The 15,023-nt window shown below is 41.2% G+C and overlaps 3 protein-coding genes across 5 annotated transcripts; all 3 read right to left on the reverse strand.

Annotated features, from left to right (window-relative positions):
* Window positions 1–39: 39 nt before the first annotated feature.
* Window positions 40–3,298, reverse strand: LOC117144982. The gene is made up of 3 exons (XM_033310451.1): window positions 2,598–3,298; window positions 2,252–2,546; window positions 40–2,183 (listed from the first exon to the last, which is right to left on the reverse strand). The coding sequence occupies exons 1-3, from the start codon at window positions 3,296–3,298 to the stop codon at window positions 1,002–1,004; spliced, it is 2,178 nt and encodes a 725-aa protein (XP_033166342.1). The 3' UTR covers window positions 40–1,001.
* Window positions 3,299–5,371: 2,073 nt separating this feature from the next.
* On the reverse strand, window positions 5,372–12,702 carry LOC117143981 (protein kinase C and casein kinase II substrate protein 3). Of its 3 annotated transcripts, none has more exons than XM_033308921.1 (10): window positions 12,609–12,702; window positions 10,198–10,304; window positions 9,551–9,660; window positions 7,615–7,952; window positions 7,238–7,464; window positions 7,053–7,173; window positions 6,878–6,988; window positions 6,614–6,822; window positions 6,278–6,435; window positions 5,372–6,197 (listed from the first exon to the last, which is right to left on the reverse strand). In XM_033308921.1, exons 2-10 carry the CDS (start codon window positions 10,299–10,301, stop codon window positions 6,091–6,093), a joined length of 1,485 nt encoding a protein of 494 aa, XP_033164812.1. In that variant the 5' UTR covers window positions 10,302–10,304; window positions 12,609–12,702; the 3' UTR covers window positions 5,372–6,090. The 3 variants fall into 3 exon arrangements, with proteins under 3 accessions (XP_033164812.1, XP_033164810.1, XP_033164811.1); XM_033308919.1 differs by having other exon boundaries at window positions 6,614–6,825; XM_033308920.1 differs by lacking the exon at window positions 12,609–12,702 and having other exon boundaries at window positions 6,614–6,825; window positions 10,198–10,318.
* Window positions 12,703–13,290: 588 nt separating this feature from the next.
* LOC117145096 (zinc finger HIT domain-containing protein 2) lies at window positions 13,291–14,623 on the reverse strand. The gene is made up of 2 exons (XM_033310614.1): window positions 14,538–14,623; window positions 13,291–14,477 (listed from the first exon to the last, which is right to left on the reverse strand). Exons 1-2 carry the CDS (start codon window positions 14,564–14,566, stop codon window positions 13,322–13,324), a joined length of 1,185 nt encoding a protein of 394 aa, XP_033166505.1. The 5' UTR covers window positions 14,567–14,623; the 3' UTR covers window positions 13,291–13,321.
* Window positions 14,624–15,023: the final 400 nt, after the last annotated feature.

Genomic DNA, 15,023 nt, shown 5'->3' on the forward strand with positions numbered 1-15,023 from the left:
TTTTATCAACTAAATCCTGGATGTGTAGTACTACTCGAAATCCATATGCAAACCTCTTTTGAATTTATTTAAATTAACTTAACTTAATATTTACTTTAGAAACTCTTAGTTTACCCCATGCATAGAAATTCCTATCCACAAATGGGTAACAAATTGAATGCAACCGATTAAAGTTATAAGTTTTTGAAAAAGTCATCACTCCCCGTTCGTAGCACCTTTAAAAACCACTAATCTTTAGAAGCTTACTTCATTTATGATAGGAGGTCTTCAAAAAATCATATGACAACCACCGAATTGGTAAAACACATGCCACTGTTAGTCATTCATTGACTACTAGGTGGGAATCTCGATTGAATAGGTTTTCCAGGTGATATTTTCAGTTAGTCGGCTATACTTTTCTGTGCCAAGTAGACTAACTAGATATTATATTCCCCTAGTTTTAGACTAGCCTATTTTCTCAAGTTCAAACTCTCTGCCGCTCTTAAAGCGATAAATTTTTAACTTTTTTATCGAATCGAAATACCCGATACATATATAAGTACATATGTTAAGACTATCTAGGATTCGTTCTTTGTCTGCATTTATGTTTAATATGTATTAAACGTTTTCCCTCCTCATAATAGAAAGCAAACTGTGCAGAAATAATTTGGATTGTAGATACAACTTATATTGCGTAAGCGGCTGTTACAACTGGCTTAAAAAATATTTACAAAGATTTGGGTTAATTAGAGCCAGTATCTTTTTCTAATCACTCGACAATTACCCGAGTATCTGCCAATTGTCATGTAATTGTCAACTAATTTTCCATTCGCACAATTTGCCGAGCTGCAATTACGTTTGCCAAAAGTAGTAGTTGCCAGCAACTAACCATCCGGCCACAGATCCACCCCAGTGATAAGATTCCATTGCTCCGGAGAACAAAGGCTCCGAGATCCGAAAGATTGCAGTAGCGAGTCCTTTTTTGTGCGGTCTTGCGGTTGTCCGGAGTTTGCAGTTGGAACTCAGCAGATGCAGTACTTTTTAGTCTCCTTAACCGACGAGCATCTTGACTTTGCGGCGTACGTGTCCAACCGACTGATGCTGGGCATCTGAGCGGGAATCCTTTGGGCACTGGCATCCCAATCCACGGTGGCCTCGAATAGGGCATCACCCGGCTGGGCCTTCAGTTGGATGAGATACCGATTGGAGCTTCCTCTTCTCTGGACTGAGGATATTCGGTTTAGCTTCAAGCGGCTGCATCGTTCCGTTCCTTTTTTGCTGGCCACATACTTGTTGATGGCCTCCACCAGCTGGGTGGACATGCTCCTGGCGCTGGGATCCGTTGTGGGCACATCGGAGAAGCTGTTGCACGCGCACCAGTGCTCCTCGATCCCGGCCTGTGAGCAATTCCTCGACCAGTCCACCTCCTCGAAAACGCTGTGACAGCTGGAGCAGCCATCGGGACGAGGTAGCTTATCCTTGGGAGTGTCCAGCTCCAGGATGTGCCTCAGGGTAGCATGGATATCGTATGGCGACGTGAGGCGATTCTTGTTCATCTGTAGGTTGCGCAGCAGCTTCGGGTACTTCTCACGAATCCAACGCGGCACACGGATATATATGAAGGGCAAGCGTTCTTCCACGAAACCGCTGTCCAAATTCCTCAATGGTCCAAACCTGGTTCCATGATCGCTGAAGAAGATGATGATGGTGTTATCCATTATGCCGTTCTTGTCCAACGTCCGCATGTACTTCACCATCCTCTCATCCATGGCTGAGGGCATAGAGAAGTCGTTGTGGCTGAATGTGTTGGTCCAGAACATGCCGAAGAAGGTGCTGTTCCGGTTGACCATGGTGAACTGCACGCCCATGTCATAGATGTACTCGGAAGCCGGCTTGCGGCCCAAGCAGTAGGGCATCTGACCCCGCTGAAACGTCGTTAGCTCCTTCTCCACGGCCAGGACCAGTGGTCTGCCGTACACGTCCGTCGGAGGATTGAAGAATCCCCTGCTAGAGTAGTCAAACGTGGAGAACTTGCTCCAGTCCTCGGCGAAGGCCGTTGTGTATCCCTTGTCCTTGAAGTCCTTCCAAATAAACGGACAGGCATCCAGGCCACGCACCTTTTCAGGATGGCAACGTGCGTTCGCGTAGGTCTTGTTAAATCCCGTGAGAACCGCCATCAGATTCGGAAACGTATTGTCGCCCATCTAGTGTGGAAAGGTTTGCAGTTCTAATAAATCCATGTGATTTAATTCAAATTCAAATAATTGCTCACCTTATTATATCCCTGAAGCTCGAACCAATGTTGATTGTTCAAGTACTCGAACATCCGGGGCATCGTAAGCTCAAGATTCATTCGGGAAATGGAATCAATGCCCCACAGCAAAACGCTGGGCCTTCTTCTATGCAGCGTTGTGGGATTTTTGATCTGATCCTTCCGCGGATGCACAAAACTGAAGGCATCCTTTTGCGACACCTTATCGAATGGAGGCCGACGGCAGTAGGTGATCATGGCGCTGACTTCTGTTGGCACCAAGAAGTCCTGCTGAAATTCAACGCAAGGACCCAGCCTGCCGGGATACTCATCTTCAGTGCCCATCTCTATGTCCTTTGAAACTTACTTGTACTTATGATCCGCATTGGCTGAAGTTCCTGCTCGAAGGATCTGCTTGAAGCAGCAGCTGGAGTTTTCGTTCTTGTGCAGCCTGTACGTGCTGTCCGTTACATTGTAGTTCACTGTGATCATATCGCGACTTTTATCACACACTATATAGGAATGTTTCTTGTAGATGTGCTGGATGTTGCTGGCAAAGGGATTTGGGTGGCTCATTTGGCACTGCGGGCTATTGACGAAGTATTTCTTTCCATTTTCTTCCAGTGCATATAAAGTCTCTGTTTTTGGTGCTCCAATAGCTGGTGATGAAGTGCTACTTTCTACGACTTCATCCGTGTGGGCTATGGTAGTTATCTCGGCTTGATCCTCGGTGGTGCTCTCAGTTCCTGTTACTTTACTATAGGTTGCTTCGGTAGACTCTGTCTGTTTCACCGTACTCAGACTACGAGTTTTATGCTTAGCATCCAAAGGACTCGACAGATCGCCAGGATTATTGATCCAACCCAGAGGGAGTCTCATGGATTTCCAAGGGGAAAATGGATCTGCATTGCTCTTCAGCGAATTATTTGCGCCGCTCAAGGTATAAATGACCAGGGTAAAAAGCGCCAAGACAACAAATAATATTTTCACTATACAATTTAAAGGTTTTTTCATTTCGTTTGGTTCTTGCTCCTCACTTGGAACAAGTTCATATTTAATTTTCGTCATTTTAGAATTGACACTAATCGAAAACTAACTTCACCATTAACATAAATCGATTATATTATTGCACTAGACTATATTTATCTAGTAATATCCGTTTAATTTATTCTTGACCCGGCGTTATCCACACCATTTCCGCGACTTATCACAAATCGGACACCATAATATGTCCGCCCCGTTCGCTACTTCACACTCAACTGACGATAGCTTTCAGTATTCCACAATGCTGGGGGTTCTCTATTACTACTCAACCAACCACTGAGTGCTCCAAAGTTTCTGGGTACTGTCGGGTCCATGGTGATAACTCCGAGTACATAGTCATACCATGATTATTTCTAAGGCGATTCGTTGCCACTTGAAGCTGATTGCGTTATCCTAATATATATATTAAAATTATTTGTAGTACAATAACCAAGTATTGTGGGTACGATTTAATTATATCACGTTTGAAATCTCCCATTGCCTCCGGGTGCTTGACGTATAAATTTCTCTAAACAGCTTCCAAAAAAACCAGATGTTTGGTGATTATAACTTCCGAGTTAATGAAGCTACTAAGCGATCGGCATAATTAAAAGTAAGTACGCACTGAAATCTTTAGCTTTGTATTTCTTTAGCTATTGTATTAAGTTTGTAATATATATAAATATAATTACTTGGGCTAATTAAGATGATAAAGCAGACGTCCAAGTTAAATGCTTCTTTGTAATATAATACAAAAAAAAAACATTTTTTTTGCAGTCATTGTAGCAAGAGTTTTTCATGATTAGTCACGATCTTCACTAATCGTGACTTGGCATCCCCCAAAACACTAAGTCAAAAACACCAAGGCAAACAAATTGTACGTTTAGCATGTATTGAAGACTCAAAACGACGACTTAAACAATTGAAATAACAAAAGTATTCTGAATAATAAAACTAGTGAGTCTATAGGATTATCTAACTTGAAACGCAATAAAGTGCTCATTTTTCCATTTGCTTAAAAAGACACAGACGACAAGTGAAAAAGGAATGCAGGTAATTAAATTGTTGTTGTAAATTGATGAGCTGTTGCAAAAAAGAAATGAAGGTAAATTCACACTGCATACGGCATTGTAATAATTCTATTATTGTGTGCTTCGAGAATATGGATAAACATCGATCAAAGTAAGTACACTTTAAAAAATATTTAAAACATATAAGATATATTTACATGTTACTAATTATTTATGAATGGAATGAAATGAAGTATATTTACCAGAACAGTAACTTCATTTTCGCAAAGGTTGAAGAAATATATTGCAAATTAAATTAGTATCATGCGAATTGTTTTATCACCTTAAACCAACAATTCAAATAGCTTCGGTTCGTTTTATTTATTTTGTATGCCATATTTGTTTGTTTATCTTTTGAAATGATCTAACCACTTGTTGTTTTAATGGCTGTTAGCAGCGCTACTTTAAATTATTACTTAATTATTACCGTTTGCATGAAAATGAAACAAAAAAAATTCTTAAAGAAGTGAGATAAAAGAGACGATCAACTCCAAAAATTTGGCATATCAAATTTTGAGACGATAAAGAGAAACATTTTCAGAAAATGTTAGACAAGTAATTTAATTTACAATACCTTCGCCCTTATAATTGCATTTCATCTAATCTAATTTTATTATAAAACAGTGATCCTGATCAAGTGATCATCTAGTGATCCTGATCAAGAAAATATAAGCACTATATAAAAACGCTTCACACTTTTCAATCGAGTGTATAGTAACGCGTATGAAAAGCAAGGGTTTATCATATAACAGTCGAAAAATAATTGTAAATATTAAAATAGAAATAATGGTTTTAAAAATTTATTTAATTTGGTCAATATTTATGCACAACTTCCTTATTTGTTGCACGAATTAATCGCAAGTAACATAGCGGTAAATCGCTAACCCTTTGATTTTCTTACAGTGATTGAAATTTATATGATCATCCCCAAAAGCATGCAACGATTTGAAACTCTAACTGAACAGTTTAAATTATTGTAAGCGCATAATATGAATAAATTCTTAAGTTCGAATCCAAAACAGACCCAAATAAACTGAAGAAATCGCAATCGGGTTTTGGTTTTTTTTTATTTCAATAATTTAAGTCATTTAAAAATGTACATTTACAGTATACATAATCCAACACGTATGTATACACAAAACTTCATAAATAATATAAAATGTTCCAGAAACGCATTACAAATGCTATGCATGTACAGTATCTAAATATGCCAAAGACTACGCTGCGCCTCCCGGCTGACCACAAAAAAGGTTTACGGCACAGAGAGGGAGTAAAATTGCGGCCGCATCGTGACAAAAAGTACTTAATTTCAGTTTCAGTTTGTTATACATAGCATAAATATTACATAATACAATTAATTTGTAATGTCATTCCGTACATTGACGCTTACACTTATTGTTCTGTTGACGACTTTCGCTAAGTTTTCTGTTACATATCTGCATGTTCGTATCGGCCTGCTAACGGCCGCATTGCTACTGTTGGTGAGTTGATTGGTAGGTTGGTTGGATGATCGGTATCGGTGTTGGGTTCGCTGCATCCACTCGATGCCCAATGCCTTAGATGCCGCACTATCGTCCGGATAAGTACGAATAGTGCTAGCGATTGCTCATAACAATTTCTAATACATATGTATGGTAATTTTTCATCAACGACTCTTCTACTGTGTACGCAATCCGTAATGCGTCTCTAACCTCTGTGTTATGCTGCATATACATATCTGCGCGTATATAACTGCTTAACGACTTCCCCTATTTCCCCTACGCCCGCTTACGCGGTCTCCACATAGTTGGCCGGATACAGTCCGACGCGCCCATTCATGCGTCCCTTGCACCAGCCTTGTTCGTCTTCATCTTCGAGCTTCTCGAAAACATCACCTGAAAGAGCAGAGTAAAAGGGTCGAACGAGCGGTGAGCGGTGACCGTTGGAGATTATCATATGGAGGGCTTCTACACACCTTGCTTGAATGTGAGCTCATCACTTTCAGCGCCCTCGTAATCATACAGCGCTTTGACCGGCACGCCCGGCTCACCGTTGTCCACCAGCACGTTGTCGCTCTCGTCCCACTCCTCCTCCTCGTCGAATGGATTTGCATCGACTTTGCCGTTGCCGTTGCTGTGTATACAAATTGAAATCAATTAGTTCAATGAAAATGAGCGCATTCAACGCGACGTGTCTCTGGGTTGGCGAGCAAGCCAGCCATACAGCCATACAGCCATACACAGCCATCCAGCCATCAAGCCACCAGGCAGTCCGAGTGTAATTCAAAACAATACAAACTGTTTCAACTTACGTTACGCTCGAGTTGCGATTGGATGCCGCTGACGCCGCTGCTGCTGCTGCCGTTGCCGTCGCAGCGCCGGCAACCGCCGCCGATGTTTTGGCTTCCGATGTGGTGACTGAGGATTGCGTGGTCGCTACTTCGCTCTTCACACTCGCTCTGCTGCTGACACTGCTCAAGGTGCTGGTGTTCTTCTTCAGGCTGTTTGTCTGGGGGTATTCCTGCTGAAGAGCTGGCTTAGTCTGATATTAACTACTGGGTAGTCAACTGGCTTACGTGCACATCCTCGGCCACAGGTCGCTGGTTGATGAGCGTGATGGGTGCTGCCGGCAGTGCCTCTTTTGATTTGTTGCCCTTGGCAATGTCACGGAACTCCTCCGTATATTCCTGTCAACAAAGCGGAAGTTCCATTAGCGGCCGCACTGGGCTTCAGTAAAAACAGAAAACTCACCACAAATGATGGCCAATTCATGGCCATGTTAATGCCATGATTGTTCGACCACCATTTTAGGTCTTTCTGCTGGTCTGCATTGTTGATCGTGTGGGAGAACTCCTCGTAGATTTGGGGCAGGCTGTAAGTCATGTAAAAGTTTATTAGAATGGATCAGTTAAAGTCAAATCAAATTCAATTCGCACCTTTGCACTTTCGTGAGGTCCAGGCACGAGTGCACGTTGAACAGGATTTCTTTGAAGAACTGCAAACGCGTCTTCTCAAAGGTTTGGCACTTTTCAAACACGGATGTCATGTCCTCGATGTACACCGAATTATATTTGGTGATTTCGGCAATCGCCTGCTCGTACTTTTCCCGGCACTTTTGCACTTGATCTTTGGTCTTTTGCACTCGATCGTGCATTTTCTTCACCTAATTAGGAAATGAGACGTGGTGTGAGCATAACACAGTGAATCTTCAGTATTAAACAAGCCTTAAGGTTAAGGTTATAAAGTAAATTAAGCTAATAGTTATATACATATATGTATAATGAAACTATTGCTTTTACAGAAAGATCCTTACCTGATCCGGCGACAACGAGCTGTCGGCATTGGCATTGCGTTCCTGATTGGTAGCACTGCGCTCCGTCTTGCAGGCCGAATGGTAGTCCGCTTTGGCCTTCTCGACCTTTGCCAACAGCTTGGCCCAGGGCTTCTGGGCTTTCTTGAACAGATCCTCCAGGTCCTTGCGCTCCTTGATCTGCATGAGCGTGTGGTGGTAGTTCTCTTTCTGCCACGTCTTTATCTGGCTGTTCACATCGTTGCAGAGATTGTCCTTGATCTTCATGTGAACGTCGGAGATGCGTTCTGATTCCGTCAGCACGCCCTTCCAGGCTGCCTCCGTGGTTCCGTATTCCGGGCCTGAAACAAATCAGACATTCGTTACATATCTCTTATAGCGATTCTCAATTAACAACAGATTACAAGAGTGTCACCAAGTCGCGCTGTTTGCCGCTGACGTCATCGTGAGCCCCTCGGGCACTTGGTTTATCTAATCAGCCGCAGCCGCAAGATATATACAAACATACATATGTAGCCATAGCTATAGGTATAGCAAATATAATATGCCCGAAGAATGAACGCTTGTATGGGTGCTGCGATGGAGGAACATCGTACATTTTTGGCATTTTTTATTGGACCCCTAACACACGGCAATAAAATTGATATGATGCTCGTCTTATAATTGGCAGTGCACGGAACTCGTTTGCCTAACGACTCACTATTCCCAATTCCCCCTGTGAAAAAGCACACAAACAGATATATAGAAATTGAGACGCTTAGCACACAAATAACTCGTTCTATTTTCTCGTCGCATTGATTTTTGAAACCATTTCAAGCGACGCTCTGGTGCCGGTTTGCTTTGGTGCCGAGTAATGGGCCACTGTCCAGCGCTTCTGCCTCCCAGTCTCCGTATCTGTAACTGTGAACGTATCTATATCTGTATTTGTATCTGCACACGTATTCGTATCTGTATCTTTGGCTAGACGCGGCTAGGCAAATTCCTCGCAAATAAGAAAACTCGAAGAGCACTCGGAGGCGGAGGAAGTGGTGGTGGTCGCTTTTGCAATTACCCATCGCTGGTTACTGTGAAAGTGGACACTGAGAATTCCGTGCAGAGGCGGTCACAGAAAATAGCAGCAATAGAAGCAAATAGTACCAATGGGGCAAAGCGGTTTCCAACTTCGCAAGCGCTGTACTCGATTTCATTTTACGAAGAAGCGCGCACACTGTGCCGGACATCCGCTAAAAATGGTCAGAGACCCAATTCCGAAAACAAGGAGTGAGTCGATGATGACTGCCATTGTCGAAAATAGTAATTGGTAGTGTGTACTTATAGAAGTATGTACAGATATGCGGCAATAGCAAGGAAATAAAACCTTAAGAACCCATATAACTTATATATCAAAAACTAAAAATTGTATATTACTATAAACAGAAACCCACCGATATTTTATTTTTTATTATTTATTTTTTTCTCTTATACAAACTTTAGACTTCCGCTGCCGAATTTGCATTGTTTAGAATGAAGAGTGTATGCATATGTTTATGTTAGTTAATCCAAACACTTTGCCCGCCCGCTCATTAACATACTTAAATAAATTGATGTGGCGATTTGGAACCACAGTGCGCAGCTTTTGCAGAATACAACCGACAAAAACGAGGTAACGAAAAACGTAAAAAAAACCATTAATAGCTTAAGCCACTTATCGCACAACGGCAACAACAATGCTCAGAATGATGTACAGAATGTAGAAAATAAGAACAGCCAGTGGGCCAAATAAGTGGTGGGAATTCAACGTGAGCGGGTCACTTGATGCTCCACTGGGCTTTTAGCTCGTGAATGAATGTGTTGGCCAACAGAAGGCTTCCACGACTGATGATGTCTCATCCCACAGCCGACAGCCGACAGCCACCCACATCCCCTTATCTCACCAGATCCCCACCTGCCGCTCACTCACCTTTCTCAATGAGTTCACCCCATTTCTTTGACCAGGTGCGCAAGCTTTTCGCATATCCCTTCTCGATGTCGGCACGCTCCTGAATCAGTTGCTGTAGGTCATTGCAGAGTCTGCGGGCGAAATGAGACAAGAATCATAATAATGCAAACCGGTTTGGATTTTTGGCTTGGGTTTGGGTTCGGGTGCCGATATATTCGGCTGGCAATGACCCAGCGTCGCCCAGTGCAAATACACAGAGAGAACCCATTACCTATTTGCTTAAAAAGATTGATTTTATCACTAGAAAGCTAATTAAAAAAGTGTATGAAATGTGAACATAAGTAGAACAAATTGAGTTATTACTAAGACCAGCGTTTATACCTAGGTCTTTATACTTTCTTATTTTATTTCCTTTATATAAATACGAACTGCTGTAAATTTGCATTCAAAACAATGTGATGACACTGCATGACCTACTTAACATACAGTAAAGATAAAGTTACCAATACCAATTGGTATGGCAAAGACGTTGAAAAACGATTGGATTGCAGCTACGAATCTGTTTTTGAATATTAAGCCAATTGTATTAAGTCGAGGAATTTGACTGACATAATGGCAAAGTAAAGTATCTCTCTGTGCACCAGACTCCCTGGGGATTATCCACTCACTTGTAACCATCCTCGATCCGCTTGGTGGTGCGTTTGTAGTTGCCGGGCTCCCAGAAGGAATCGCTTCCAGCCTGGAGAAGCTGATCATCGCTGTGGTGGGACATTTCCTATGGATTCCAATTAATATTAATCAATCAAATACGACGGGCTTAAGCGTAATAATCGTAAAATATGAGTTTTGTTACGTAAATAGACACTGCCGACATAAACAACTTCCACACAGCAGCAACAACAAAAAGCTCTTTGTTTATACGCAAACTTGTATTTTCGTAGTGTTTGGCTAAGACCAACAAATCGTTTGTTAAACGACATACTATAGTAAACCCAAACGAGTCGAGCTCTGAGTAAATTTATTGTTTGCCCAATTTGTTCGATTAAGAAATTCCTTCACATTGATGCAACAGGCAGAACTTTAATTACTGGAGCCTTATCAACGGCCATATTTCTTGACGGTTTCGCCGAGTGTCCCCATTGATAAAGACTGGACTTATCACCCCTGACTCATTGTGAAACTTGGCATGCTGTTCTGCAAATGGGTTTACTATTTTCAAATTGGTATATTAGATATTTGAACGTCTTATTTTAATTGAAAAAAATTGACTTCGAATCTAAGCCATATACATATTTTTTACTTTGATTATTATAATTTGAATTTGATGATTTTTAATATCGGTGTCAGATATTAATTCTGCTTATTGAGATAAATAGATAATGTTGACAGATTTTCTTTCTGTGTAGCATACATTTTCTACCGTAACAGTTTTATTTTATCAAGGGATAACCCAGATAAATCCCGATCCCGATAATTGAATTTGAAATATAATATTCATACACGCTTCAGGTGTTCTGCATTTCTGATTGTACGATGAACAGTTGATAGACTTGCTTTTACTCCGGCCAATTCCTTGATCTTAGCAGCAGATTTACCAGAATTCAAAGCAATTCTAACCATTTAGCGTTCTGCTTGTTTTGATAGTGATTTTTTCTATCCTTTGAAGTTATTCCCATATGCCTCCGGAACCTTCAGATGTCAACAGTTCTGGAGCTGCGATTTATCCGTTTGGCAATGTTGCGAGTGTAGGAAGTCTACTTTTTGACGTTCCAATAAGCTCTTTACGGCAGCTTTACCCATTTTTTCTTCAAATGTAGCTCGGAAACAATATTTGTTTAATTTTTTTATTTTTTCAATACAAAAGCTTACACATGTTTACGCAATACGAAGAAATTTAAGCTGCTTCTGATTCAATGACCAACCGGAAACTTTGATAAGAAAATCATTTTGGACAATTAGAATGAATAATTAATTTTGTTTAAAATAAACAACTAACCTAAGACCAGAAGTGTATATCGTATTGGAGCCCCTTACATGTGACAACATTTAACATTTCAATTCCCTCTGTGTAGCGAGCTACATTTTTTCATACTCGGCGATGGGAAAACTTGGTATCTTATCAGTGGAGTGGAGTTTCCCTGCATCAGCTGTTTGTAAACAATGCAGTCGGTTTGAGTTCCACTCGCACACACCCGTATGGTGAATAACGGTTATGTTATCAGCAGCATTGACCGGTTATATACATGCTTTCTTATTTATATATGTATAATAACCTCTGCTGGAGTTTAATCACCTACACACATGTGTAGATTGGTGACGACTGATGTTGGGTCTGCTGAATGTGGAATCTTGTATCTTGGGTTGACTTGATTTGGGCGTCATCGGCGCACGATGCGCTTACGGGTTTTCACCATCATCGGCTATAAATATAAATATAGGATCGCGGCTCTGTGCGATTTTCGTGTTTTGCGAGTGGAAATGGCCAGCAGAAAGTTTACAAACAGGTTGACGCATACTTCGCATATTTGTGGAGATAGATAAGCACCTTTACGGCGCTCTCACAAGCACTCGCACCACACACACACACACATGCATATATGCACATCTAAACCAACACGTCGCACACTTAGGCGATAAGAAATCCCCCTCCGCCAACCAACCAAGAAACTCGTTTATCTTTGAGATTGAACTTGTCTCGACCGTTTCTACTGTAAATATTTGCATCGTTTTCCAGCACACCTTACATAAGGTTTTCTTGGGGTGCTGCTATTAAAATGCTTTCGCTGTGCACTAATTTTTAGCAGGCGAAGCGTACGAGGAGCACTTGCTGGCCGATTGGATTTTGTTGTTGCCAGACGCACACCGACACGCACACACGCTCGGCTAGGTCACACAAACACACACGGGAAGCGAAATTCCGCTACACCCAAACGCGTTTACACGAAATGTTCTGTTCTAAATTGCGATCGCTTTTGTTGTTGCTGCTGCTGCAGCTGCACTGCATTTCAATCGATTGTTAAATAATACTTGTCTTCGGGTCTCTGGCACTTGTTAATACCGAAGCAGGGCGACAACCTACCAGTAACAAAATAGCGTAAAAAAGCACTACAACTCGAGTGTGTGTCTGGAATCGCCAACTAAAAAACTATGTGAGGTGTGACCGTTTCGCAACCACTCAAATACACCGGCTAGCTGAAAATACCGCTGGAAAACCTCTTCAAAAAATACCGAAATTGATCTGAAATATAAATTTTTTTGTAGGACATCTGAATATGTTTAATGAATTAAGATACTTTGACTAGCATAAAATTTAGTCTAAGCCTTTTATTAGGTAATAAAAAAGTACTTAACAATTTTGCAGTGGCTATTTTGTAAATGTGTTAAATTTTCATTGATGGAGCTTAAATAATATGGCTTTATTAAGCTGTTTTTTAAGTAATCATAATTGATATCGCAAAAAAAAATAATATTATATTAGCATGGGCCAAGATTAATCATAATAAAGAATCTCAAGTTATGTAGTTTTACATAAACAAATTTGTTCTTTAATTCCTTAAATTTTGAGGTTTCTAATGAAAATTTTTAACAAAAATATAGCAACATAGCTCCTGTTCACATTAACTAATTATACCTAATTGTATTTAAATTCCTGAGTAAAATTAAACAATCAATTAACGATTGATCCAACATTTAAGTTTCTTTTTACAAAAGTACAGCATCAGTAGACCGCTTCTAATTTTGTGGACAATATAAAACCAGGATTATTTTGAAATGTTTATTTTAGAGGATTGTTCAAAGGACTTCTTCTCGCGCCACATACGACAGCATGAACTCGATTTTCCGAACCAGTTGCGCCAGTTTGGTGCGATCCAATTGCACACTTCCGCTGGCCAATGCGAACAGCTTCTGGAACTCGGCTTCCTGGACATTCTTACGGCGACTGATTGCCTTCGTCTGCTGTAGCAGATAGAGAACATCACTCAGGGCGGCCAACTTGTGCTCCTTCGTAGCCATCAACTGGCGGGCATCCTGCTGCAGCTGCTCCCTGTTCTCGACGAGGAAATTAGCACCTCCTGCAGCACTTCCAACTGCAGCCGCGCCGGCAGGACCATTGCCCGTGGTGATGGCTTCCATCTCGACGGAGACAATAGCGTCCTCAGCATCCTCGAAATTGGTGCCGTACTTTAAGGTGGCGCTGAGATTGACAAGGTGGGCCACTGCCTCGCTGGCATTGGTTCTCTGTTCGCCGCCAAAGAAACGAGCCACACAGGCGTAGGCGCTTAGTATGTTCCACAAGTTGTAGTGCAGGCACGGAGAAGGAGTTTTCTTGCATATATCGGAGAATTTGGCTATGCTCCCGCAAATTTCGGGAACACAGCTCTCTTTCTTGGCAGCCTCTTCGGGTGTAGGTATAATCACAATCTTAGAGTTCTTCGGCTTGATCCACCAGGGCTTGTAGTCTGGCATAAGCTTCATAATATCTCCATTGGTGATCAATTTCTGGAACTCATCTTGCTCCTCCGTAGTTAACCGGCTCCAAACTTCATCCGCATCGTTGATATCAACGCCTTTCAGTCGAGCTGCTATGTCTTCCTCCAGGTCTTCATCCAGTATGTCCCCCTCGGTGACGTCTTCTTCCGCCTCATCTTCTTGTGGCTCTCCTTCCTCGCCTCCATCCGAGTCCAAACTATTTTCCAGGCCATCTGTATCAAAGTCCTGGGGATTGAAACCACTGTCCGTTTCTCTCATCCTCTTCAGTATGTCGTATATTTTCCGCATGTCCTCCTGACTTTCCTGCGTTACCGTGTTTTGGGTCAGTTCGTCCTGAATGCAGGATTTGTAGAATGCCTCGGAGCACTTGAGGTGCTCCTGGGACTTGTAACATCCCACACTGCAATACAAAGCATTGCACTTGGGACAGGTGTACTTAAAAGACACCTCGCGACAGCTGCATGAGATTTATTATATATTACACCGCTATAATTAATATTACTTGTTAACTACTTACAAGTGACACTTTTCATCGGCTTCCGACATGGTCAAACAAAATGGAATAAACAAAATAATGCGGTCGCTAACAGCTGATCGCTGTAGTGTGGCCGTAACCATGATTCGTTAAGTAACGGCTTTTCAATTGGATAAGGTTTTATAAGTATTCATTTTGCTTAAGGAATCTCAGTTGTTTGTAGACAAGTTATACGACTCAAATATTACAAGAGTTGGGATTAATTTGAAAATGCATTCGCAATTTCTCTTGTCTTTTTACATATGAATTTATTAGCAAATAACTATATATATATATATATAAAATATGATCATGAAGGAACAAACATATTTAAATATTTTACGTTTTAAGGAGTTAAATAGTCTTTTTACAAAAATTCGTTTTACACTAAACAATACACCTATCAACTACGAACATCAATGGAAAGAGAATAATAATATATTTTTCAAGTACTTTAAATGTAAAAAGACATGAGAGATTTAAAATACT

Source organism: Drosophila mauritiana, chromosome 3R (assembly GCF_004382145.1).
Source record: "Drosophila mauritiana strain mau12 chromosome 3R, ASM438214v1, whole genome shotgun sequence".
Lineage (NCBI taxonomy): Eukaryota > Metazoa > Arthropoda > Insecta > Diptera > Drosophilidae > Drosophila > Drosophila mauritiana.